This window comes from Mandrillus leucophaeus, unplaced genomic scaffold (assembly GCF_000951045.1).
Source record: "Mandrillus leucophaeus isolate KB7577 unplaced genomic scaffold, Mleu.le_1.0 Scaffold956, whole genome shotgun sequence".
NCBI lineage: Eukaryota > Metazoa > Chordata > Mammalia > Primates > Cercopithecidae > Mandrillus > Mandrillus leucophaeus.
The window spans coordinates 10,776-38,550 of record NW_012110430.1 but is presented as its reverse complement, the minus strand read 5'-3'; the positions used below and the strand labels follow the sequence as shown (position 1 = coordinate 38,550).

The window sequence follows — 27,775 nt, the reverse complement described above, 5'->3', positions numbered from 1 at the left end:
TCCCGGGTTTACGCCATTCTCCTGCCTCAGCCTCCCGAGTAGCTGGGACTACAGGCACCCGCCACCTCGCCCGGCTAGTTTTTTTGTATTTTTTAGTAGAGACGGGGTTTCACCGTATTAACCAGGATGGTCTCGATCTCCTGACCTCGTGATCCGCCCGTCTCGGCCTCCCAAAGTGCTGGGATTACAGGCTTGAGCCACCGCGCCCGGCCCGGCATAAGGATTATTATGAGCTGAAGGCAACTGAAAATAAGCAGACATAAGTAAGACTCTCCGGCCTCTCCCTATTTGCCCAAAAGCAGGACACCAATTTTACAAAGACCCCTCTACCAGAAAGAACAAAGGTAGATCACCAGAGACAACTTTAGACCCTTTTCAGCTTAGAGATTGCACCAGAGGAATCTACATGACAAACTTTAGTAGCTTTTAACTACCTTTAACCAACTTATTTGCTCTTCCACAATTTGCTGCTCCCAGAGATTCAAGGCCCTTTTCCTTTGTCTTGTCACAACTCTAAAAATGTATTGTTCTTTGTAGAAGATGCTCTGTCAGCAGAGGTTCAGAGCCCCCTCTTTGAGAATTACTCATTCCTTGGATACCTCCCATGTGTCTATGAAACATACATATTAATAAACTACTGTTTGATTTTTTATTAGTAATCTCTCTTATTACAGGGGTCCATCCCAGCTAAGAACTAAGAGTAAAGGGAAAATTATTTTTCAACTCTTACAGGAATTACGATTTCAGAGTTTTTAATATAAAGTTCTCTTGATTATAGACTTCCCTCATCCCACCTTCTCTATGGGTTTATAAGGTCCATATAAAATTACGCTCAGCCTATGAGAAGTCCCTCAGATTGATACCTTTCTGAGAGCTGTAATTGTTCATTATCACTGTAAGAGAACGTGAGGGAGGACAAGGTGAGAGGAAGGGAAGATGGACCTTCCCACCAGGCAGCAGCAAACAACTGCAGAAAAGAGAGACGTGTGTCTAGAGTCGGTATCAGTCCAGTGAGTTTTCCAGTTTGTGTCAGTAGTCCGGAAGTTATCAGTTGTTTGTGTCAGTAGTCCGGAAGTTATCAGTTTGTGTCAGTAGTCCTGAAGTTATTTTGCTTCCATCACTACCCAATTCAAGACTGTTGTAGTCTTTACCCTCTTCCATAGTCTAGGCTATAGCTGCCATGGAGGGGTGAAAGCTAGGTGTTCCCTTTTAGGCTTTGAGATCTGTAGAAAAGTCAGAGTCCTTTTGTTAATGAAAACTGTATTGGTATGTAAAAGATCTACATACAGAGAAAAGGCATAGATGGGACAAAATTTTGTCCAAAACCATGGAGTATATAACAAAGATAGACAAAGCTGGGCACTAAAACAGCAAGGGTAAATTTTATTAATAACTATTGCAATAGGGTCCAGTGTGAACCGAACTCAACTTCAATTTGTGCAGAGATGACTGTTTTAAAGAAAGAATGACAGAATAGGCAGGGTGAACAGCAGGGGCTTGAACAGAGTCAGGGAAATGAAAATTTACAAAAAGTGGATAGTTGGTTAATGTTACTGGGCCATCTGGGTTTAATTGGTAACTATCCAGAAGAGAAATAAACTTCTCATATCTTATGACAGGATGCAAGTCAGAGCCAGGCACCCACGGGTTGGGAGTAAGAGAGTTATGTCCTTGAATATTAGCATTTCAAAGAGAGACTCCCAAGAGAGGACAGGTTTGGGTGATAAAAAATTTATACCCCCAGGCCAGGTGAGGTAGTTCACGCCTGTAATCCCAGCACTTTGGGAGGTCGAGGTGGGTGGATCACCTGGGTTCAGGAGTTTGAGATCAGCCTGGCCAGCATGGTGAAACCCCGTCTCTACTAAAAACACAAACAGCAGCTGGGCATGGTGGTGCACACCTGTAGTCCCAGCTACTCGGGACGCTGAGGCAGGAGAATTGCTTGAACCTGGGAGGCAGAGGTTGCAGTGAGCCAAGATTGCACCATTGCAATCCAGCCTGGGCAACAGAGAGAGACTCTGTCTCAAAAATAAATAAATAAATAAAATGTTCTGGTGAGGGCTCAGAAGTTCTTTGCAAGTCCACAACAATAATGGTGTTTATTCCAGCTTCCAATAAGATATTCCTCATTTCAAAGAGCTTATCAGATTGGCCTTTACCATACATATATTTTTGGATTTTTAGTAGAGACAAGGTTTCACCATGTTGGCCACACTGTTCTCAAACTCCTGACTTCAAGTGATCCACCTGCCTCAGCCTCCCAAAGTGCTGGGATTATAGGTGTGAGTCACCACGCCCAGCCTACCATCGATATTTCTACCAACATTCTGATCATGACCACTTAAGTAAATCTCTAAAAACTTTCAGACTTCCTACAGCTATTCTCTTCCGAGCCCTCACCAGAATTGTCCTTAACACTCTGTTCATGGCAATATAGGCTATTTCTAGTCTGCTCTTCCAAACTCTTCCAGCCTTTGCCCATTACCAAATTCCAAAGCCACTTCCACCTTTTCAGATATTTCTTATAGCCCCACTCCTGGTACCAATTTTCTGTCTTAGTCTATTTTCTGCTGCAACAGCAGAATATCACAGACTGGGCAACTTACAAAGAACAAAATTTTATCTCCTCACAGTTCTGGAGTCTGAGAAGTCCAAGACCAAGGTGTTGGCATATCGGTGAGAACCTTCTTGCTGCATCATCCCGTGGCAAAAGGGAGGCAGAGAGAAAGCAAGTGTGTATGCACAACAGCACAAGAAGGGGCCAAACTCATCCTTTTGTAAGGAACCTACTGCCATGATAACCTCTCCAGTGAAAATGGCATTAATCTATTCATTAGGGCAGTGCCCTCGTGAGCCAAACACCTCCCAATACGCCTCACATCCCAACACTACAACACTGGGGATCAAGTTTCCAACACATCAACTTTGGGGAACATACTCAAAGTACAGCATTGCTCTAAAGATGACGTTCTATGGCTTACTGACCTATCACCAGGTTTTGGCTGGAATAAACAGTAAATTTTCCAGATGGTACTGAACTTTCTCAGACAGGCATTCTAAGAGAACTGGAGTTGTCATCCAAACAATGTGACCTTGAGCTATTAGAAACTATGCAAATGTTTGTTCAAGTCTCTTAGTGTGTGTGGTATGAGGGGGGCAGTGTTGACAACATTTGTGCTGAGAGTTTACAGTTTTTATAGGCCATGGTTAACGCCTAGTTGAGAAGAGGGTTCTGAGGAACCTGACTGAAGTTTAGTCAAGGTGAGAGTCTTTGTCAAGTGGCATGAAATGTTTATCTGAGTTCAACAATGAGTGCCCTTGGCTGCCACCACAGAATTCATGTGTTACACTACCAACCTAAACTGACTCATAATATTTGTCTGTGGCACCTCCTAATAAAGGCCAAAAATGAGAGATAATTATTATTTTCCTTTTCTTCAGAAGCTTATTTCTCGTACATGTGTCTTCCGTGTGAACTTAATTTTCATACCCCAAATTTTCAAATCCAAATTTGCAATGTATTAGGAATATTTTAGTTAAATGGAGTTTAAATAACTTTTTTGAAAACTCCAAATTTGTAATTTTATAAATTTCATTTTCAGTTAATCCAGTATGATTCTTCTGCCATTGTTTTCCTTCCAACTATACCTGCTGTGTCCCTGTTTACTTTACACTCTGAGACTTGGCAAGTCTGATACAGTTTTCATAAGCTGAGGTTCCAGGGAAACCTGGGCTCACTGACCTCCCATCTCCAGGGAGGCTTCTGCCCTAGGAGTTCAATTCCAACAAACAGCCCTTCCAGGCAGCAAGCGGGGTTTTCTAATGAGCAGGCAGGAGTGGGGAGGTTGTGCTTTATCCCACTTGGACCTAAGGCTTATGGTCCATGTGGTGGTTTGATGGTTAGGAAGGTCATGTAGAGCAATGGGATGGCCTGTAAACATCTTTTTCCACTTGTTTGTTCATACATGCAACCCAAAGAACAGCAAGTGAAAGACCTTCCAGGGAGTTAGGAACTCACTGGACATGAAAGTTGTGTAATATCTTAACAGGGATTTCCACTTCTATATTTTTCAATTTCTGTCACCCTCTCTTTGAAGTTAAATACTGCCCTGATGTTAAAAGAGAATTCAGAATGGAAGAAAGTTAGTCAGTGTTGAAATAAGTGATTCATTTTAATTTCTTTATTCTTCTTTGTATTTGAAAATCCCATATAATGTTCAAATATACAATTAAAATTTTTAAAAATCATTTTTTTTTGAGGGGTCCTCAAAGAAATGGCTGACAAAAGTGACAGGACATGATAGTTGGTACAAGATCAACCTGGATCATATTTCTATACCAAAAAGTAAGAAAGTACTTACAACAAACAGGGGAGAGGGAGTAAGTGACAAAGACAGAGGAGTCACTGGTGTTCAAACTGTACACTGTATGGCTAGCTGGAGCTGCTTCAAGCTGGAGGACTTTTTTAAAAAGCAATTTCTTACTTAAATTCCCTCCCTGTTGATGGCTCTTGCCTCATCTAGAATTTGGCTGCAAAATGATGATTTTCCACCTCCAGAAACTCTCCCACATTTACCAGTAGATGCTCAGCACCTCACTGTAAGTAAGAGCCTTCTATTATTTGTTGATCTATTTATTTTATCACCAATTTATTAAGGCATAGCCTTATGAATTTCTTCCTCCTACCCTTAACAGTGTATAATTGTAGCTTACTGGGAGAAGACGCCTCAGAAGCCAATACTAGCTGGAATTCTTAAACTGTAATTGGTGAATTGCTGGACACTCAGTGTGAATTAGCATTGAAGGAAAAACTCCCACACTTTCATGAGTTTTATCTCCTGGAACCTTACCAGGTTCTCACAGTGAAGATCAGAGATCAGAGAAAAATACTGTCTCTGCTTTGGGCAGGAGGAAAGGAAAAATAACCATTCTGAAATAGCCCTGAGCACATGTCCTCCATAATGGGAAACTACTTTACCAGAGCCTTATCTGACTTGGAGAAAGGGCAATTAGTCAACTACAGACCCCTCTAGCCTTACTGCCTCATACAAGAGAATAAAAGAGGCTAAACTCTTGTAAAGATTACAGTCTAGAGACACAGGCCCAGTGAAAAAGATATATCTTTAATAATAAAATTAGGCTAGGTGTGGTGGCTCACGCCTGTAATCCCAGCACTTTGGGAGGCCGAGGCGGGTGTATCACGAGGTCAGGAGATCGAGACCATCCTGGCTAACACAGTAAAACCCTGTCTCTACTGAAAATACAAAAAATTAGCTGGGCGTGGTGGCGGGTGGCAGGAGAGTGGCGTGAACCCAGGAGGCAGAGTTTGCAGTGAGCTGAGATCACACCACTGCACTCCAGGCTGGGCGACAGAGCGAGAGTCCGCCTCAAAAAAAAAAAACAAAACAAAACAAACAAACAAACAAAAACCAGATTATAGAATGATTCCTCTCCTCAATATCTTACCACTACATTAACAGGGCTCCAGTTTTATACAAGGCACAGATTCTATTTGAGAAAGAATTTATAGGGAAACCCCCAAAACATCAGACGAAACAAAAATAAGGACACTAGAGGAAAGCCTGATACCTACAGCTACAGCAAACATTAAACATCTAACTCCTAGCCACATAAAACCTCACACTAAAGACCTATTCAGTTCCGTTTCTATTGCCTGATACCTCATGTCTAGCTTTCAGCAAAAAATTTAAAGACAAGCTAAAAGGCAAAGAAAAAAACAACAACAGCCACAGTTTGAAGGGACAAGACAAGCATCAGAACCAGGCTCTGATATGGCAGAAATTTTGGAATTATCGGAGTAGGATAGTAAAGCAACTATGATTAAAGGCTCTAATGGAATGAGTATACAATATGCAAGAACAGATGAGTAATGTAAATGGAGAGCTAGAAACTTAGAAAGAACCAAAAGGAATTGCTAGAAATAGAAACCACTGTAACAGAAATGAAGAATGCCTTTGATGGGCTCATCAGTAGACTACACACTGGGGAGGAAAGAATCAGTCAGCTTGAGGGTATGCCAACAGAAACTTCTTAAACTGAAAGTCAAGGAGAAAAAAGAATGGAAAAAAAAAAAAAAAAAACCTAAGAAAATATTTAAGAACTGTGGGACAATTGCACAAGTGTAACTTAGGCATAATGGGACTACCAGAAGAAGGAAAAAAGAGAGAAAGGAAAAGCAGCAATATTTGAACTAATAATGGCTAAAAATTGTCCAAAAGAATATTACTAATGGCCAAAATGATAGTTTGAGATGAAAAAAAGCTCTCTTTAAGAAAGAGTTAAGACTTCCAGTTTCCTGTCTGACATAAAAAACTCAAAAGTTGTCACTCCATCCTAACAAGTAATAAATGGCTGAGTACAATGAAAATCAACAACTCTTCTTAGATGCGTAAGAAAACTAAGGTTAGAGGGAAAATTGCTGTCCCCAAAATTGAAGAGATAGATAAATACAGACAATGACAACTTAATGAAACAGAGACTCATAAGCAGAAATCTGCAAAGAATCAGTACCAGGGTAGGAAAACCTGAACTGCAACTGACAAATTGCTGGAGGCTCAGCCTGGACAAATCTTGAAAACACTCCAGGGGGTCCCACAGGTGGGGGCATTCCCACCCTTTTGTGAGTTTCACTTCTGGGAGTTCTACTAGGTACTCACAGTGAAAACTGAAGAAAAATCTCCTCCTTCTGGCAGCAGGAAAGGAAAACTAGTCATTTTGAAATATGCCAGAGAATTCTGTTCTTTCTTTCTTTCTTTCTTTCTTTTTTTTTTTTTTTGTGAGACGGAGTCTCACTCTGTTGCCCAGGCTGGAGTTCAGTGACATGATCTTGGCTCACTGCAGCTTCCGCCTCCTGGGTTCAAGTGATTCTCTGCCTCAGCCTCCCGAGTAGCTGCGATTACAGGCGCCTGCCACCATGCCCAGCTAATTTTTCTGTTTTTAGTAGAGACAGGGTTTCACCATGTTGGCAGGCTGATCTCGAACTCCTGACCTAGTGATCCCCCCTCCCTCGGCCTCCCGAAGTGCTAGGATTAAAGGAGTGAGCCACCGCGCCTGGCCAAATTCTGTTATTCTTAACAAGGACTGTCCACAAGGTAAATTATTTTCCCAGAGCTTAACTGATTGGGATTTCATTACAGCTTAGTTAACCTAGGGGAAAAGAAAAATTCAACTTCAGCACCCTCTAACCATCCTATCCCACCTAAGGTGGTGGAGGGTGGGGGAAGCACTGAGAAGCACTTGTGAAGTTCACAGTCCAGGGGTACAGGCTCACTGAAAGACTGAGACCTAATCCCCTTAATCACAGGACTACAGAATACTTCCCCTCTGTACCTTACTTTATCACTATATTATAAAAGGCTTATTTACTGCAGTTCCCTTTATCCAGTATATCATATCCAGCTTTTAACACAAAATTACAAGACTTACTAAAAGGCAAAAAACACAGTTTGAACAGACAGAATAAGCATCAGAACGAAAGCCAGACATGGCAGGAACGTTGGAATTATCAGACTAGCAACTTGAAATAACTACAAATAATATGCTAAGGAATCTACTAGAAAAAGTAGATAACATGCAAGAACAGATGGGTAATGTAAGAAGACAGATGGAAATTCTAAGAAAGAATTCAAATAAAATGCTAGAGATGAAAAGCATTGTAATGGAAAGGAAGAATGCCTTTAATGGGCTTGTTAGTAGATGAAACACAGCTGAAGAAAGAATCTCTGAGCTTAAGGATATTTCATTAGAAACTTTCAAAACTGGTAAGCAAAGAGAAAAAAGACTGGGGAAAAAAAAATAACCAGAACAGAATATTCAAGAACTTTAGGACAACTACAAAAGGAATAACATGTATGTAATGAAAATACTAGAAGAAGAAGAAAGGAAGGAACAGAAGAATTATTTGATTAAAGACTGAGAATTCCCCCAAAACTAATGTCAGATAGCAAACCACAGATCCAGGAAGCTCAGAGAACACCAAGCAGAACAAACGCCAAGAGGAAACTACACATAGGTATATCGTTTTCAAAGTGCAGAAAATCAAAGATAAAATAATTCTTAAAGAAGCCAGGGACAGCGGGGGAACCCTTAGCTGTAGCAGAGAAAAAAAGAAATTAAACCTGACTTCTCTGAAATCATGCAAGCAAGAAGTGGGATAAAATATTTAGCGTTGAGAGGCAAAAAAAAAAAAAAAAAAAAAAAAGGCCTAAAATTTGGTACCCTGTGAAATTACTCTTCAAAAGTAAAGGAGAAACAAAGATATTTTCAAACAAAACTTAGTGAATTTGTTGCTAGCAGGCCTGCCTTGCAAGAAATATTAAAAGAAGTTCTTCAGAGAAAAGCAAGATGATAAAGGTTGGAAATTTAGCTCTACAGAAAGAAAGAGAATCAGAGAGGGAATAGTAGAGGTAAAATAAAAACCTTTATTTTTATTATTTTTAATTGATCTACTAGATAACAGTCAGTTCAAAAGAATAATGCTAACACTGGTTTTGACTATGTATGCTTGGTATACCTATGCTTACGAATCACTGAAATGAACGACAGCCGTGAGACAAGGGGCATGAGGGAGGAATTGGGATTTTTTTTTATTATAAGGTATTTGCACAGCCGTGAAGCAGTACAGTGTTATTTGAAACTGAACTTGCAATAGTTGTAAATGTATATCGCAAACTCTTAGGCAACCACTTAAAAAAAGAAGTATAAATAATATGCTGGAAAAGGAGAGAAAATGAAATATACAGAATGCTCAATTAAAAACCAAAAAAGGCAGAAAAAATGTGGAAGACAAAAACAGGAAAAAAAAAAACAACAATGGCAACAAATAGAAAACAGTAGCAAATACGGTAGATATTATGTATATCAGTAATCAATTTGAATGTCAATGGCCTAAATGAACCAATCAAAAGATAGAGCTTGTCAGAGTGGATCAAAAAACCAGATCCAACTATGTATTGTCTATAAGAAACCCACTTTAAATATGAAGACACATATAGATGAAAAGCAAAGGGATGAAGAAAGATATACTATGCTAACACTAATAAAAAGAAAGCTGAAATAGCTATATTAATTTCAGGCAAAACAGACATTAGAGCAAGGAAAGCTACCAGGAGTAAAGGGAGACATTACATAATAATAAAAGGCCAATTCTCCAAGAAGACATAACAATTCTTAATGTGTATGCTCCTAACACAGCATCAAAGTACATGAGGCAAAACAAAAACTAATAGAACTACAAGAAGAAACACATGAATTCACGTTTACAGTTGCAGACTTCAACATTCCTCTGTTAGAAATGGACAGATCTGCCGAGCAGAAAATCAGGAGGTATACAGTTGAACTCAATAGCACCATCAATCAACTGAGATAAATGTGACATCTATAGACTATCCAAAAACAGCAAAATACACATTCTCAAGTTCACATGCAACATCTCATTAAGAGAGATCACACTGAAGGCTATAAAACTCACATGAGTAAATGTAAAAAAAGAAAAATACAATGTATGCTTTTGGATCTCAGTGGAATTAAAATAAAAATCAAAAACCCAAAGATAGCTGGAAAATCCCAAAATACTTAGACATGGGTCAAAGAAGAAATCACAAGAAAAAAATTTAAAATATTTTAAAATAAATGAAAATACAACTTATCAAAATTTATGGAAGGCACTGAAAGCAATGCTCAGAGGGGAATCTATAGCATTGAATACATATAATAGGAAAGAATAAACATCTAAAATTGGAAAATCTAAACTTATACTTTAAGAAACTAGAGAAAGAGGAGCAAATGAAATGAAAAGCAAGCAAAAGAAAAGAAATAATAAATATTAGAGTAGAAACCAATGAAATCGAGAACAGAAAATCGATAAGAGAAAAATCAATGATGTTAAAAGCTAGTTCTTTGGGGAAAAAATCAGTTAAATTGATAAACTTCTAGCCAGGCTAATCAAGAAAAACAAGAGAGACAACAAGTTATTCATGTTAGAAATGAAATCAGGGCATTTAACTAAAGATCCCATGGACATTAAAAGAAAAATAAAGAAATACTATGAAAAACTCTATGCCCACAAATTCAATAACCTAGATAAAATAGATTAATTCTCTAAAAGGCACAATCTGTCAAAACTCACACAAAAAGAAATAGACAATCTGCATAAGCCTATACCTATTAAGCAATTGAATCAATAACTAATAAACTTCCAAAACAGAAAGGACCAAGTCCAGATAGATTTCCTTGGTGAATTCTACCAAACATCAAAGGAAGAAACTGCATTAATTCTCTACAATCTCTTTCAGAAGACAGAAGCAGAGGGAATACTTCCTAACTCATTATATGAGGCCAGCATTACCTTAATACTAAAACCAGACAAAAACACTGTAAGAAAACAAAACCACAGACCAACATCTCTGGTGAATATAGACACAAAAATCCTCAGCAAAATAATAGCAAATAAAATACAACAATGTCTAAAAAGACTGCTACACCACATCTAAGTGAGATTTATCCAGGTATGCAAGGCTCAACATTTGAATACGAATTCATGGAATCATTCACATCAACAGACTAAGGAAGAAAAATCACATGATCATATCAATAGATGCAGAAAAAGCATTTGACAAAATCCAACACCAATTCACAATGAAGACTCTCAGCAAACCAGGAACACAAGGCAATTTCCTCAACTTGTGAAAGACAATGAGAAAGCAAGTCATAGCCTGGGAGAAAATATTTGCCAAAGACATACCTGATAGAAGACTGTTATCCCAAACATACAAATAACTCAAAAGAAAATGAACAACCTGGTCACAAAATGGGCAAAGATCTGAAAAGACACCTCAACAAAGAAGACTTAGATGGCAAATAGGCATATGAAGAGATGCTCAACATCGTATGTCATTAAGAAACTGCAAATTAAAACAATGACTACACACCTACTACAATGGTGAAAATCACACCCAAATCACTGATATCACCAAGTGCTGGTAAGGATATGGGGCAACAGGAATTCTCATTCACTGCTGGTGGGAACACAAAATGGTATAGCCACTTTGGAAGACAGCTTGACAGTTTTACACAAAACTAAACTCTCTTACAGTATGTGCCAGCAATCCTGCTCCTGGGTATTTAACCAAATGATTTGAAAACCTATGTGCAAACAAAAACCTGCACATGTGTGTTTATAGCAGCTTCATTCATAATTGCCAAAACTTGGAAGTATCCCAGATGTCTTTCAGTAGGTGAATGAATAAACTGTGGCACATACAGATAATGAACTATTATTCAGCCCTAAAAGGAAATGAGCTAACAAGCTCTGAAAACACATGAAAGAAACTTAAATGCATATCACTAAGTGAAATAAGCCAATCTGGCCTTCCTCTTCACTTTCTTCTTTACTACTGCCTCCTATCTCCTCCCTTATCACTCCCTTTTCTTCTCTTTCGTCTCTCTTCCTTTCCCCCTTCTTCTTTCTCCTCTTGCCTTTCTCTTTTCTTCCCACTCTCCCGCTTTTTTCACTCCTCTCTCCCACTGTTTAGTATTTTCCCTGTTGTATCCCTTTTCTTAAATATCCTATTTTCTCTTCCCTAGCTCTCTCATGTCCCTGGCCCTACTCCCATGTGCCCCCACCTCTGCCAGAAAGAAAGAAGTGAATCTGAAAAGGCTATACAATCGGCCCTTCTTATTTGTGGGTTCTGCATCCGTGAACTCAACCAACCATGGATTGAAAATATTTGGAAAAAAAATCCAATAAAAATTAGCAATACAACAATAACAAAATGAATGAAAAAAGAATATAGTATAACAACCATTTACACAGCATTTACACTGTCTTAGGTATTATAAGTAATCTAGAGATTTAAAGTATATGAAGGGAGTATGTAGGTTATATGCACATATAACATTTTATATCAGGGCCTTGAGCATCCTTGAATTTTGGTAGAGTTTGGTAGAGTTTGCCTGGCCCTATTCTGTGTAATTCTTAATGTCATAGTCAGGTTCTTGAAAACTGCCACTTTAAATGAAACGACTATAAGGAAACCAATTTTACCACAGGCTAATTGATATATAAGCAAGAGTTAGGTTCTTACCGCATATTTCTGGTCATAAAAACATCACCAAACTTCTAAAGAAAGACCCAAGACACTTTTAATGTTAAATATTAAAATAAATGTAAGCTATATATACATTTAAGAAAGATTAAAACAAGATAATTATTTACATTATATACATTAATGATGAATACATGTAGTTCTACATTTGTCACAATCCACAGAATGTACAACACCAAGAGTAAACCATAATGTAAATTATGGACTTTGTGTGACAATGATGTGTTCGTGTGTTCACCAATTTTAACAAATATACCAGTCTGGTGTGGGATATTGACAGTAAGGGGCGTGGGGTGAAGAGAGCATACAGGAACTCTCTGTACATTCTGCTCGATTTTGCTTTGAACCTAAAACTGCTTTAAATAATACAATTTATTTTTTTAAAAGATTTAAGAGCCATACAACCATATATACTTGAATTCTTGATTTTCAGGTCTACTTCTCTCTTAATCCAATAATATCGGATTAAGCATTTAAGATCCTAAAGTAAAATCTTGAAAGTCTAAAAAGAGTATATGGGACTAAAAGCCCTGCTAGGCAACTGTAGGTGATCACTTATACCCCTGCTGGAAAAGCTTAAACACTGGTTTTCCAAAGGCTTCTTGGTCATCTGATAAATTTAAAAGATTCTTAACATAAACTGTGCTCCCTCTAAAAATCTCACAGCTAAAGGTAAAAGTGAAGATACCAGCCTGGGCAACATAAGGAGACTCAATCACTAAAAAATGTTAAAAAATTAACCAGGCATGGTGGTGCACGAGGGCAGTCCCAGCTACTCTGGAGGCTGAGGTGGGAGGATTGTTTGATCCCAGGAGTTTCAGGTTACAGTGAGCTATGATGACGCCACAGTACTTCAGCCTGGGCAATAGAGCAAGTGAGAATGCATCTAAAAAAAATAGTAATAGCTGGATAGCTGTGTTTCTTACCTCTCTTTGGACACTGTACATCATATGCTATTTTATTAATGACAAGTTTAAAATCATTCATTAGCAAGATATCCATCAAGGTAGAAGCTGAAATCTTGCTGCCATCTGAAAGAAAAACATCATGCAAGAGTATGTCTTTGTTTTAGAACAGTAAGAACAATTTTTCAACACACAGAAAATTACTAACCCAGGTCTGTACAATATAATAGTGGACATTTACTTTTTGGGGGGTGTCCCCAAACCCAAACCCATTTCCCATTGAGGGGAATCCTCCTTTGTTGCTCTACCTCCCATTTCCTTGGACAAAATGGAACAGGCAGGCACTCCCTCTCCCACCTTGTCAGCTGTGCTGGAATCCAGGTAATACCCTTGCTGAAACTGCATCTGCGGAGGGTCATGCAAAGGTTCAGGGGAGGTGGAAACCCTTCACAGCAAGGCCAGAGCAGTGGCGGGTGACAGTGTTGGGGGTGGGGTGGAATGTAGGCAGCAGAGCCCATCAGGTGGTTCCTGGGCTAACCTGGTCTCTGCTCCTGTCTTCTCTTAGTCCTGCCCTCTTCTGAGCCTGTCTTCTGTCACTTCCAGCATGAGAGCCTGTTGACATACTTCTCTGTTTAGCCAGAGTTCATTCTGTTGCTCACAGCCAAGCGTCTTCTGACTGGCACATGCAGGCATAAGGGTGTAACTATTTAAAAGCCTGCCTTTCTCTTTTTAATTATTACAGGTAACTGATTTGTGGTGGTTACAAATTTAGCCGCTAAATAGCACCACAAGCTATCACCGCATGGGCTCATCTCCCTTTCAAGCTTGAAGAAAATGAAGAGGCAAACTCTCAAGGAGGCGAGGACAATAATGAATGTTAATTATGCCTAAGAAATAAATTTGCATTGTATGGTTTATTTTGTGGAGGGGGAGAGAGGCAGGAGAGATTCTAAAAGTAATTTCAAATATCCTAGGAGTACTTCAGGAAAAAAAAAAAAGGCTTGAAAAAATTTAACCACAATGTGCTTTGCACAGCTTCTCATAGAGCCTAGTTTTTGTTATATTTTAGAACCAAACTTTAATGTAATCCAGGTGTTAAGAAACCAAACTCACTGAACAATAAGCAAAAAACTGGTGCTGGGTAGAGGTTTCTTTTTCTATCATTTTCTCTTCAGAATAGTTCACATATAATTACATGAAATTAGGTCCAGGAAAATGCTGGATGTGTATTTTCAAATCCTGGCCTGGCATTCATTTGGTTACATTCAACCAGAGCTATTTTAGCTGCATTAATATGTGTGATGACAGGACTAACACTAGTAACATTCCGAGGAAACTGGCTGCTGCCTCCTGTCTGCCTCCCTGTAGTTCTTTTGTTCTAGAAGACTGCAAATCAAGTCTGCACCTGCGTCTGTTCCTAGAATTTGGCTGTTTGGGTTGCTGTTCATCAGTTGCAGTGAGATCATTTTCCAAAAAATTGCCAAATAATTCAACCCACACAATGGGCAAAACTTGACAAGCTTAGAACACTCTTTTCAAGCCCAAATTAAATGCAGGCAAATTCCACCCACGGAGTCTCTTAAAGAAAAAAAAAAAATCCGCAACACACCAATCGCTTTATCTTTCCAAGTGTCATTTAAAAATTTACATGTAAATGACTTTAAACCAGCTACTTAAAATCTTACTATAAAAAGACATCCACTGAATATGATTTCTCAGTTGAAATACTACATTATCCTTTATATAAAGGTATGAATAGCAAAAGACTGACGTGAAACATTTTTAAGCACTAGTGATACAGTGTTAAATTTTTCATGTGTTCTTGGGTATCAATTTAAACCCCCATAGGATGTTTGCACTCAGTCCAAAGAGTCCCTTTCCTCTAAGACTTCTATTCTCTTTGTGCTGTTTCAAAGCTACTAACCTTATTTTTAGAAATAAGCAGGGTAAACATCTATTTTACCCTTGTTTTATCTCTTATTTAATTCACTTCAATACTAATTGAGCACTTACCACTAGGCAAGCGCTGCTCAGTGCAACCCCTTCTGACTTCCAGGTTTGCATCTGCCTGCCCCTAGAAGCTCAGAGAGGTGGGCCCTGCTCCTGTGGAAAACGCCCATGGACATTCCAGCGTTCCTGTGCCTGGAGGGATGTCTGTCTAGTTCAAGGATGAAATATTAGGAAGCCCATTGTGCCATAGGGCTAAAACCTTATTCTCTGATCCAGGTTTTAGCAGGAAGACAGCGCCCTTTCCAGCTAAATCTATAGTCCTAACAACAACCTACAATAAGCCTTTCCTGATCTGCCTTTCCCCACCTCTCAGAACTCCTCCTTTCTCCCAGCTCCTGCTTTTGCGGCCACTGTCTAGTAGGCTTCCACCTCAATGCAGCCTCACTGTTACCCAGGCTGGAGTGCAGTGGTGCCATCTCGGACCACTGCAACCTCCGCCTCCCACATTCAAGCTATTCTCCTGCCTCTGCCTCCTGAGTGTAGCTGGGATTACAGGTACGCAACACAATACCTGGCTAATTTTTGTATTGTTAGCAGAGAAGGGGTTTTGCTATGTTGGCCAGGCTAGTTTCAAACCCCTGACCTCAGGTGATCCACCCACCTCGGCCTCCCAAAGTGCTGGGATTACAGGCGTGAGCCACTGCGTGCGGCCCAGAGCTCTCCTCCCTCTACATGACTTCCTCCCTCATTTCCCCCAGGTCTTTGTGCAAATGTAATCTTATCAAGCCCACTCCTGCCCACACACATCTTCCACACTCTGCTTTATTTTTCTTCATAACATTTATTACTTAACATAATACATAATTTATCTTGTTTTTTTCTCCTCCTAAATATAAGTTCCATAAGGGCAGGAGTTTTTATGCCTTTTGTTCTTTGCACTACCTCTCGCATACAGAACAGTGCCTGACATATATTAGGTGCTCAATAAATATTTGTTGAATGAATCAATTAATCTCCATTTTCCAACTTCTCTATCTATCCTTTAATTAATTTGGAACTTGGATAGGGAAAAAGTATGTTTATTTCCCTTTCAAAACTGCAGTGGTAATCGTGAACTTAAATAACTTTATTCTAAGTATTTAATATCATAATAAAATAATGCAAATTAATTTATCTACATTTGCAGCTGCTATGGTGGGATAGGGTAAATAATTCTTTATTCTATTTAGAAGCAGTTGGTCTAAGACCATTTTAGACTATGAGAACATAAAAGCTGTATTCTACAGTTTAAATGTCTAAATGATGACATACTTCTGGGTTTTTAAAAAATGTATATTCTTCCTAAGAACTAATTCTGCCCAAAAATATACTAGACTGTAATTGCTTTATAACAGTGGTGAATACATGTTTTGTGTACTTTAATTATTCACTGGCTTATTTTAATAATTAAAACTGTCTTTGTTTTCTAATTATTCAAATTTTGCTGAGAATTACACACTAATGCCTGTGCCACTAAGATTTTGTCATAAAAAACCTTTAAGGCTATGTTTATAAAATAAGTAACTGAAATTTATATTAAATTTATTCCGTTAATTTTTCATTCAATGAAGTTAAAACAGTTTTTTTTTTTTTTTCTTGGGATGGAGGTTCGCTCTTGCTGCCCAGGCTGGAGTGCAGTGGTGCGATCACAGCTCATTGCAACCTCTGCCTCCTGGGTTCAAGCGATTCTCCTGCCTCAGCCTCCCAAGTAGCTGAGATTACAGGTATGCACCACCACTGGTGGCTAATTTTGTATTTTTAGTAGAGACAGGGTTTCTCCATGTTGGTTAGGCTGGTCTCAAACTCCTGACCTCAGGTGATCCGCCTGACTCGGCTTCCCAAAAGTGCTGGGATTACAGGCATGAGCCACCACACCAGGCCAAAACAGTTTTTTAAATAGTGTTGATGCATAAAAATGAAAGAATAAAGACCAACCATTTATTATCTAATGAATTAAACAATGTACTTCCTTCTAGAAAAGTAAAGAACCAAACAAGAGTTCAGGAGAGACAGAAACCCTGGGACAAAACTGTAAAATTATATACATATCTACCTGCTGTGAAGATGGCTGCAGTTTTGATGCCCTTATCTTCATTTTGTAGGTCCTGAAGGAATGAACCAACTGTTGACAACATTGGTTTGACTACAAATTGACAACGTTCTTTTCTAGATGGCAAGGTAAGTGTTACCAAGGGAAGGCCATGTCTATAATTAACTGTTATTTCTGTTAAGGAAAAAAAGAAAAAATAAATGGGTAAAATTTACTTAAAAAAAAAACATAAATGCAAGATTTCTAGAAGGAATGCTCAAACATGAAATTCACACACCTCTGAAGTCCTATAAAAATTTGTATTGCTCCAATAATGCCTTCATTATACTACAGTTTACATATTCTCTACCATTCTATAACATTTTAGTGTAGCATGTACCACACTATTATCTCTTAAAGTCTTCCCAGGTGGCCGGCATGGTGCCTCATGCCTGTAATCCCAGCACTTTGGGAGGCTCAGATGAGTGGACTGCCTCAGCCCAGAAGTTTGAGAGTTGTCTGGGCAACATGGCAAAACCCCATCTCTATAAAATATACAAAAATTAGTCTGGTATGGTGGTGTACGCCTGTAGTTGCAGTTACCTAAGAGGCTGAGCTGGGACGATGGCTTCAGCCTGGGAAGCAGAAGTTGCAGTGAGCCAAGATCATGCCACTGCACTCCGGCCTGAGTGACAGAGCTAGACCCTGATTAAATGAAAAAGAGAAAGAAAAAAAGTCTTCCCAGGTAAACACTTAAGTTCTACTTTTCTGGAGAACAGAAACTATTTCTTTTTCTTTTTTTTCTTTTTGAGACAGGGTCTCTCACTCTGTTGCCCAAACTGGAGTGGCACAATCATGGCTCACGCAGCCTCTACCTCCTGGGCTCAAGCAATCTTCCCACCTCAGCCTCTTGGGTAGCTGGGACTATAGGCAGGTGCCACCACGCCTGGCTAATTTTTGTATTTTTTGTAGAGATGGGGTTTTGCCTTGTTGGCCAGGCTGGTCCCAAACTCCTGAGTTGAAGGGATGTGCCTGCCTTGGCTTCCCAAAGTGCTAGGATTACAGGCCACCATGCCCACCCCACTATTTCTTATCATCTCTAACTCCTCTGATTGCTGAGGTGGGAATTTGACAAAAGACAGCAGCTCTATTATGGGAGCACAAAAAGGTGGAAGTGAACCCAATCAGGGTGGGGTGGGATGGGGATAGTGTAAGAAAAGTCTATTCTGCTCAAAACTCGCAGCTCTTTATTTGGAAGAAAGGGAAACAATTAACATATGAATCAAATAAATAAGAAAGCTTACCATCAGGTGGCACCACGGTACTGTAACGGTGAGACTGGTAGTATTTCACATTTCCACACAGCTTCACATACAAAACCTACAAGAAGGAAAGATTAATTTGTTTTTTTATAAAAAGAGTGGGAAAGATGAAATAAGTGTCTTTATTTTACCATAAGATTCTTTTTAGTACTATATGAAAAGCACAATGAAAAACTCAACTTGTCATGCATCCCCAGGGTGAGCCCTTGGCAAGCTCCCTGAACCTTCCTGGCTGTATGCCTGCCTGCTACTGTGTATGCTATAGCAGTAGCACACTAGGACGGGATCCCCAAATTGGGGTATGAGGTCACCTGAAAATCCTAGAGTTCTGTGAGGATTTTTACTTTCAGTACTTCCTTTCAGGTAATAATCTAAAACAAATGGATGTAGCTAGTCTAGATACATGCTTCTCAATATGTGGTCCCCAGACCAGAAGCATCTTGCGGCTAATTAATAATGTAGAATCAGGCCGGGCACGGTGGCTCAGGCATGTAATTCCAGGACTTTGGGAGGCCAAGGCAGGCGAATCACCTGAGGTCGGGAGTTCGAGACCAGCCTGACCAACATGGAGAAACCCCGTCTCCACTAAAAATACAAAATTAGCCGGGCTTGGTGGAGCATGCCTGTAATCCCAGCTACTCGCAAGGCTGAGGCAGGAGAATCGCTTGAACCTGGGAGGCGGAGGATGTGGTAAGCCAAGATCCCGTCATTGCACTCCAGCCTGGGCAACAAGATCAAAACTCTATCTTAAAAAAAAAAAAAAAATGCAGAATCACAGATTCAGACCAGACTTACTGAATTCCAGTCTGCATTTTAACAAGATCCTCAGGTGATTCACATGTACATTAGAGTTTGAAAAACACTGCTCTAGATCTGTGCTGTCCAATATGGTAGACACTTGTTAAATGTGGTTATTTAAATTAGTTAAAATTATGTACAGGCGGGACACGATGGCTCTTGCCTATAATCATAGAACTTTGGGAGGCTGAAGCAGGAGGATTGCTTGAGCTCAGGAGTTCAAGACCAGCCTGGCCGACATAGTGAGACCCTATCTCCTATAAACAGCAACCACAAAAAAATTATGTACACAAACATTCAGAACCTCAGTCACCTTTGCCACATTTCAAGTGCTCAAAAGCTCCCTATGCCTACCGACTATCTCACTAAAAAGCAAAAGCGCAGGAATAGAATATTTCTATCATCACAGAAAGTTCTATTGGACAGCAGTGCTGAGTCTACAACATCTAAATGGCCACCTCACCATGGAACGTGTTTTGTGGGCTTGCACTGGTGTTTGTATTTACACAATTGCATTGGTGCTTAATGAAGACCTAATAATATCATGGTGCAGCGTGTGAACAAAGATATTGTGGGAGTAGAAAGAATGGGCATTGGGGAATTGGTTCATAGGCATTTGGAACTCAAAAGGACTTGCACCAGAGAAATTAGTACCAAAGTCACAACGTGGTGGCTGTATCATACTGATCCAGATTTTTTAATGCATCACCTTACAGTAGTTTATTAACAATAAGTTTGCCAGTAATTGTGCAAAGAATAATTCTTTTATAAACTGCATTTTTAAATTTTTCAGGATTTGAGGGTACATTATTAAATAATAAATCAGTGGTTAAAAGTGTGTTCACTGTTTCAAAAAATAAAGATGCCACTGACCCAAATGAGGCTCCATTATGCTCAAAATTAAAAGAATCTCATCAATAAGTGAAACAAAACATTCAAATACATATTTTAGTATTAAACACAACATAGGCAATAAATGTCAACACAACATCATCTTTTACATTAAGACTAGTACCTCAGAATGTGACTATACTTTAAAGAGGTTATTAAGTTAAAATGAGATCATTAGTGTAGGCCCCAATCCGACATAACTGGTGTCTTTACAAGAAGAGGTGATTTGAACAGACATGCACACCCAGAGGAAAGACTGTGTGAGGACACAGGGAGAAGACAACCATGCACAAAACAGCCATGTACAAGCCAAGGAGAAGGTTTCAGAAGAAAACAACTGAGCCAACACCTTGAACTTTAAGTTCTGGCCTACAGAAGGGTGGTGAGGAGGGTTTATCAACAGTGGAGGGCAATTAGTGTGGGTATCATAACCCAAATGGGATGAAAAGGGCCTCTGCATGGGAAACAGGCTCAAAAAAAAAGTTGGAGCCCAACTGGGGTAAGAAAGCCATCTCTGCAGGGGAAGGAGTGGTAGTGGATATGAGAGACTGTCACATGCAGAAGAAAAAAAATATATCAAGAATAATGGAAGCCAGATTTATCCTCTCCAAGCATGGAACTACAATTATGGAAAGGGACTAGAATAAACCCTGTAGTGTTAGATTGGAGCTGGAAGTACTGGTGTGAATTCATGGTTTTTAATATGTAAAATTATAAAGAAATATAATTAAATAAAATTAAATATAAAAATTTTAAAAGATGCAGATGTTTAATGTACGTGTGTATATAAGTATAGAAATGTAAATTTTACATATTTATGTTTTTATACTGACATATATATGTATACATATATTCTCTCTTTCTGAGAGAGCCTATGAGCAGTGACACTCCTAATAATAAACATCTAGCATCTAGATCTTGGCACCAAATACTATGCTTACCTAAGAGGAAGCAAGGCTCCTTGGAGAAATGGCTAATTCTAGGGCTGGGCATGGATAAGGACAAAATGAACCTAGAGCATCTCGCCGTACTAGAAAGCAAGGAAGTACTCAATGGATGATGGGAGACTTATCAAAAAAAACCCAGAAGGCAGGTCGAAGGGCATCCCTATGGTCAAATCTGGAACAATTTTTAGCATTAAATAATGATAGTAATACATTATAATCCGTTGAAGAAGATAGGAAACCATGAGTGTATTCTGACATAATTAAGTGAATAAATTTAAAGTTTAATAAGGAATGAGAATGCCTTCGCACAAAAGCATCAATCCAAAGGAAAAATAATAACTTCAAAGGGAAGAAGCCTGGCAGATACCATCTTAAATGATCAAAAGTAATATTGTCAGTAATGGGGCAAGTTGAAATCATGCAATGAGAATACATGGGACATTTTTGATATATTTCCAACAAAGATGCTATATAATCCGAAGCAAATCACAAGGAAATACCAGACAAACCCAGAGGCATTCTACAAAATAACTGTAATCTTTAAAAGAGTCAAATCATGAATGTCAAAGAATGTTGTACTGATCCAGAGTGGAGGAGACATGACAACTAAATTAAACTGTGATTCTGAACTTCTGCCAATAAAGAACATTATTGGAAAAATTGGCAAGATTTTAATGAGGTCTAAAAATTAGATGGTGGTAACGTATTAACATTAATTTTCCGATTTTGATGGTTGTTTGTCGTTAAGTTGGAGAATGTTCTTATGTTTCAGGGAAACTGGCATCAGATTCGCAATGTATTCTCAAATAGTTTACAAACAAAATAGTCTTCCTACTGTGGCCACAACTTTCTGTATGTTTGAGACTGTTTCAAAATCATACAATTCTGAGAGACTGGTAGGCCAGAGTAAAAAAATTAGTAATTCAAAAACAATAGGTTTAGAAAAACATCAAAATTACCATGTACAGAGATAAGTGATTAATAACAAAGAGTCAAATATTAAACCTGTTTTGCATGCCAGTAGGAAACTATGGTTACTTGGGAAATTGAAAATAAAAAATTTTTTTAAAGCAAAGAAACTCCTGTACAAGTTTTTATTTAGAAACCCCAAGAATATTGACAATCCTCAGACATGTTAGTAAAGCTTAAAAGAGAAACTGCCATACCCTGCAACAACCCTTTTTAGAGGGTTATTATTAAAATTCTGAGAATCTTACACAAACCCATCACACATGCAGAGCTGAATTTCAAGAATGACTCACCAAAACTCAGGTCTTCGTTTTAGTTTACACCTCACCTCAAACCCATCTTGGGAAGCCTACCATTTTGTATCAAGGGGGATTTAATAGTTTTGAACAAACAAATGGTATGAACCAAATCTGTTGCTTTTTCATTTAATCCAGTTAGCTGGGCTGCCCCTCTATACCACACCTGGGTTCAGATTCCCCAAATCAGGCCCCTGGCTTCTCAAATCTAAGGATTCTCAGGATGAATCCTTAGATTTAAGAAGTATGAGCCCTAGCTGGACACAGTGACTCATGCGTGTAATCCCAACACTTTGGAAGGCTGAGGTGGGAAGATTACTTGAGCCCAGGGGTTCAAGACTAGCCTGGGCAACAAGATGAAACCGTATTTCTATTTTTATTTTAAAAAATCATAATAAATAAATGAGTCCAAAGCAGGAAAAATGAAATTAACTCTGTCCCTGACACAATGTGATGAAACTGCAGAACCCCAGAAACAAAAAATTCTTACAACACCTGAAAAAAAAGAGGTTGCCTACAAAGGAAAACAATTACATTTACATAAGGTGAATTAATAGAGATTAGAGGCAAAGGAATATCTTCAAAGTTCTGAGAGGAAATAACAACCAACGTTGAATTCTATAGCCAGATAAGCTACCATTTTGAACAAAACTGAGACTGAGAGACTAAAACACATTTACTGAAAGCATTTTGTAGGAAAAAGGAAATCAAAGAAAGCTTACACACCACAGGATGTAAAATTAAATGAAGAGAGAAACAAAGTGTGTACTTCCAAACCAATAAGAGATAAAAGAGTATAAAAAAAAATTTAGCCAAATTATGAGAAGACAAGAAAGGAGAAAGAAAATGAGCAAAGGAAAATCAGGATGAACAGAATGCACAGAGTAAGGTGGTACACAGATATCCACATTTGTCTGAAATCACAATAAATGTAAACAGATTAAACTCTCAGGACAGAAGTTGTTGGATTTATAACACAGACTGAGAGTTTAATTACTCATAGGCTTTCATTGAAGGCACTACTATAAGCTGTAGTGAACAAAATGTAACAGGAACAAGGAATAAGAATGCATGAGAAATTCTGAACAAGGAAATTGGTAAAATATATGCATAAAATATATGCATATGTGTCACTTATTATCAGTGTCAGAAGATTAAATAAGATACCACATGTAAAATGAATAGAAATGTAAAATGAATAAAATGAATAGAAACTCCATCATTTTAAATGTTGTTTTCTGTGTCACTTAATATAGAGTACTTTTGCACTCCACAGAAACAAGAAATTCTTGTGTGAGGCAAGAAAAATGGTGCTTTTGGGGTTAGGCTGCTTTGTACACTCCTCAGCTACATAGTTGTTTTGCTTTGAAGCTTGTCTTTGGGTTCATTAGTTCTACATCCTGTGGTGCATCATGATCTTTTGTAGAACCTCACACTGAGCATCAAGCTTCAATGATTTTTTTTTTTTTTTTTTTGCTTCTCTGTAAAAAAAAAAAAAAAAAAAATCAAACTGCTATATAGGAGCTCTCCTTTGATGAACTCTTACTTGCCTCTAGATCTATGTATCTCCCTAACAAAAATTGTAGCACAGACTAGGCAGTTATCTTAATTAATATTTCGGTCTCAGGTACTACATGAATCATCACTGTGAAAATAAATTTTTTCTTCTGGTTTGGATAGTCCAAGAAGAGTAGTTAATCCACAACATGACTGAAACAGAACAGAAACAGGATACGAATGGCATTTGGCTAATACAGAACAGAAACAGAAGTAATACACACAATATTTGGCTAGTAGCCAACAATAACTTCCACCTACTGTAACTTCTCAACCAGCTCCCTCTCAGCTAGGCTGCATTTACATTCCTTCTAAGAACTACGCATTTAAGTCAGTCATCCCTTCGGAACTAATCTCAGCAGGACGTCTGAAATTATATTCTTGTATACATGTATTTTCCTCCTTCTCTCTCTCCTTCCTTCCATTCCTTTTGACAGGACACTGGTTTTGAAAGCAGATAATGAAGGACTACAACCCAGAGAAAAGATGTTAGACTAATTTTCCTGTCCTACTGTGGTCTGTTAGAAAAAAGATGGAAATATTTGGGTATATTGCCTTAAAAATACATTATTTATAATTAATAAACTTTTTCAACATCATTATATGAATGCAGTTTCTTAAGATCTGTTTGTAATGGAAATACCTAGTACTTTTTCCTCTAGTTCAGATCCCTTATGCCTGGAAGCCTTGTTTTACATGGTTTTCAATAGTGTGAAGCTGGTTTTAACAGCTACTATTTCCATCTGCCCAGCACCTCTTCCTTACGCTGTCCCAACAGGTGCGGACACACAATTATGTGGGCCAGGTGCAGTTCTACATCCCTTTTACCATAAGGTGATGGTTCAGTGGCACATTTAACAGGGTGGGGGCTCCTAACTATTAATACTAGACTGTGGTCACTTATTATCGGTGTGACCTTAGATTACTTAATCTCTATGTGGTCCCTGCATTTCAGTATTCTAGCAATTAAAATATAGTAAATAAACTGCACATGGATGTTTATAATGGCTTTGTTTATAATTGCCAAAACTTGGAAGCAGGCAATATGTTCTTCTTAGTAGGCGAATGAATAAATAAACAATGGTACATCTAAATAATGGAATATTATTCAGCACTAAAACGAAATGAGTTATCAAGCCATGAAAAGACACGGAGGAACCTTAAATGCATATTACTAAGTGAAAGAAGCCAATCTGAAAAGAATCAGACTGTGTGATTCCGACTACATGACATTTTGCAGAAGGCAGAACTGTGGAGACAATGAAAGGATTGGTGGTTGCCAGGGGTTATGGGAAGCACAGGGATGAATAGAGCACAGAGGATTTTTAGGGCAGTGAAACTCTCTTGTATGACACTATAATGTAGACACGTCACTATATATTTGTCCAACTCCGTAGAATGTACAACACCAAGAGTGAATCCTAACGTGAACTATGGACTTTGGGGGATAATGGCGTACCAGTGAAGGTTTATAGGTTGTAATAAATGTACCACTCTGGTGCAAAATATTGATAACACCAGAGGTTAAGGAAGTGGAGGTAGACAGACAGTATATGGAAACTCTTAGAGCTTTCTGCATGGTTTTGCTATGAAATTAAAACTGCTGTAAAAAATGGTCTATTAAAAAACAGTGGGGAGGGGTGCTCGCTTTGCCCCACATGCTGTTATTTGCCAGCTCTTGTTCTATAGTTACTTCTTCTATCAATGCCGAGGTTTTTTTTAATAAATTGATACATAAATACATTTTAATGAAAAAATATGAGAAACAGTAGTGTTTGACTCATAGTTGCTGAGAAGATTAAATAAGATACCACATGTAAAACACTTAGATATACAGAGAGGGAGAGAACATTCCGGACAGAACACCATGTGCTGTGTCCCTGAGGTCTAAGAAACTTGTCATGTGTTAGGAATTGAGGGAGGACCAGTAGGACCAGAGTAAGGTAAGTAAGAAGAGAGGGGAGATGAGATGAGACTGGTATGAGAAGTAGTGTCTAAGTCATGCAGCATCTCATTGGCCACAAGCTTTTATTTTGTTAAAGTGTAATAAGGATTCATTGAAAGGTTTTAAGTAGAAGAATGGAGTGATTCTATTTACATTTTAAAATCACTTTTGCTGCTTTAAAAAGGGCAGCCTAGAGGGCAAGGGTGGAAACCAGTTTAGAAGTTGGCACAATAGATGATGGTGTCCTGGCCCAGAGCACTAACAATAAAAATGGAGAGAAGCAGATAAAAGTATGCAGGTAAAACTGATAGCTTAGTGGAGTCAAGAACAACTCCTGGGTGTGACTTCAGCAACTACGGAGATGGTGAGTCAGTTACTGCATGGGGAAGAGGGGACCAGAGGAAGCCGTTTCATGGGAAAATCAAGAGTTTTGTTCTAGATCAATTTAGTTTCCCATGTCTGTGATTACGTAAGGGTAGATGTTAGTCAAGTATCTGGATATTCTACTCTGGACCTCAGGAAAGGTCTGAGCTAGAAAGCTGAGGGGCTGGAGACAGAAACCAGGTGGTGGTATGCTGAAGAGCGAGTGGGAAGTGATTATGAGAAGACAGCTACTCTAGATAAACGGAAAAGTTCAGCTAAGGGGAGCACATGAATAGGGCAGTAGCTGGAAGGCTATGTGGTTATTGGAGGGTTTGGGACTTAAGCTGAGAGACATCAGAGTATATTTGCATGCTGATGTATGTACTTGTATAGCATGAGAGGTAGTGAGAGAGTGACAACTGAAGGAGTAAAGGAAAAACATCTGTGTGTTTGAGAAAGCCTGAGGGACACAAGATGGAAAGCATCTGAGCGGGGGGACTGGCCTTTGGGGAGGAAGACCACTGTACTGCAGGAGGAAAGGGAGAGATGATAGGTACAGATCGAGTCTACAGATTTTATGGTGGGAAGATGATAGTGGTAAGAGCATGCACAGTGGGTACACTGAGTAGGGCTCTCTATGCAGTGAGTAGAGAAAGTGTAAAAGCAAGGAAGCATGCAACAGCATGCCACTTTCAAGAAACTGTGATGGGTTCAGAATGTCTGAAATAGAGGGTTGGGAGGTGGGTGGTGCTGCAGATGATAAGGTGAGGCTGGAGAAGAGGATATGAATCAACTCGTGGGAAGTTCTTTTTGTTTTTTGTTTTGTTTTTTCTTTTTTAATGTTTCTCTTTGCGATAGAGGTCTTTACATCTAGAAGTAGTTTGACTTTACTTGATTTTAGAAGATAGGAATAGATTTAGATCTGGAATGAGTTGGTGGGGGAAGCCAGTTAGGAAACTGTTAAGATAATCTAGGGAAAATGGTAAGAATCTGAAGTAGGGCAGTGGTGATGGAAGGGAGAGGATAGGATGAATCTGAGAGGTCTGTATGAAGTACAACCAGTGGGTCTTAGTGACAGTTCAGTTGTAACTACTGGTACAACCTCTACCAGATGATTTTAAGGAATATTAATTTAGGACAACTCTTAGCCTTCCAGTTCTAGTGACTGGTAATGGAACCAGTTTATCAAGAAAAAGAATAAAGGAGAGAATCGGGTCTACAGAGGAATAAGAAAGAGCTCAGTTAAAAAAAATGCTGAGTTTGAGGTACCTGGGGACCATCCCAGCGAAGTTAGACACGTGCGGGAGTGAGTATCAAGAGGGAGGCTTGTTGCTCCAGGAATGCCGAAGTGTGTATTATTGTTTGATTCCAAACCTTATAAAGACTTGCTTGTTTGGGTTCAGACTACTTCTAACCTGGGATTATGTTGAGAAAAACAACATGAAAAAAAATTCCCCAAACAAGTTTGATAATACATTATCAAGATCCTAAAGCTATTCATACTTTATGATATCATTCCACAATTTATCCTAAAGAAATAAAAATGCAAGGCCGGGCGCGGTGGCTCACGCCTGTAATCCCAGCACTTTGGGAGGCCGAGGCGGGCGGATCACAAGGTCAGGAGATCGAGACCATGGTG

At 38.8% G+C, this 27,775-nt stretch overlaps 1 protein-coding gene across 1 annotated transcript in view; it reads right to left on the bottom strand.

The window, feature by feature from the left end:
* Window positions 1–23,981, bottom strand: part of CCDC109B (coiled-coil domain containing 109B) — a 30,421-nt gene extending 6,440 nt beyond the window's left edge. Inside the window, exons 1-4 of the mRNA XM_011970558.1 lie at window positions 23,822–23,981; window positions 18,353–18,428; window positions 17,073–17,243; window positions 13,052–13,156 (exon numbers count right to left, since the gene is read on the bottom strand). Coding sequence (XP_011825948.1) covers window positions 13,052–13,156; window positions 17,073–17,154 — 187 coding nt within the window. The 5' untranslated portion in view covers window positions 17,155–17,243; window positions 18,353–18,428; window positions 23,822–23,981. The remainder of the gene's footprint in view (window positions 1–13,051; window positions 13,157–17,072; window positions 17,244–18,352; window positions 18,429–23,821) is intronic.
* Between the last annotated feature and the right edge of the window lie 3,794 nt (window positions 23,982–27,775).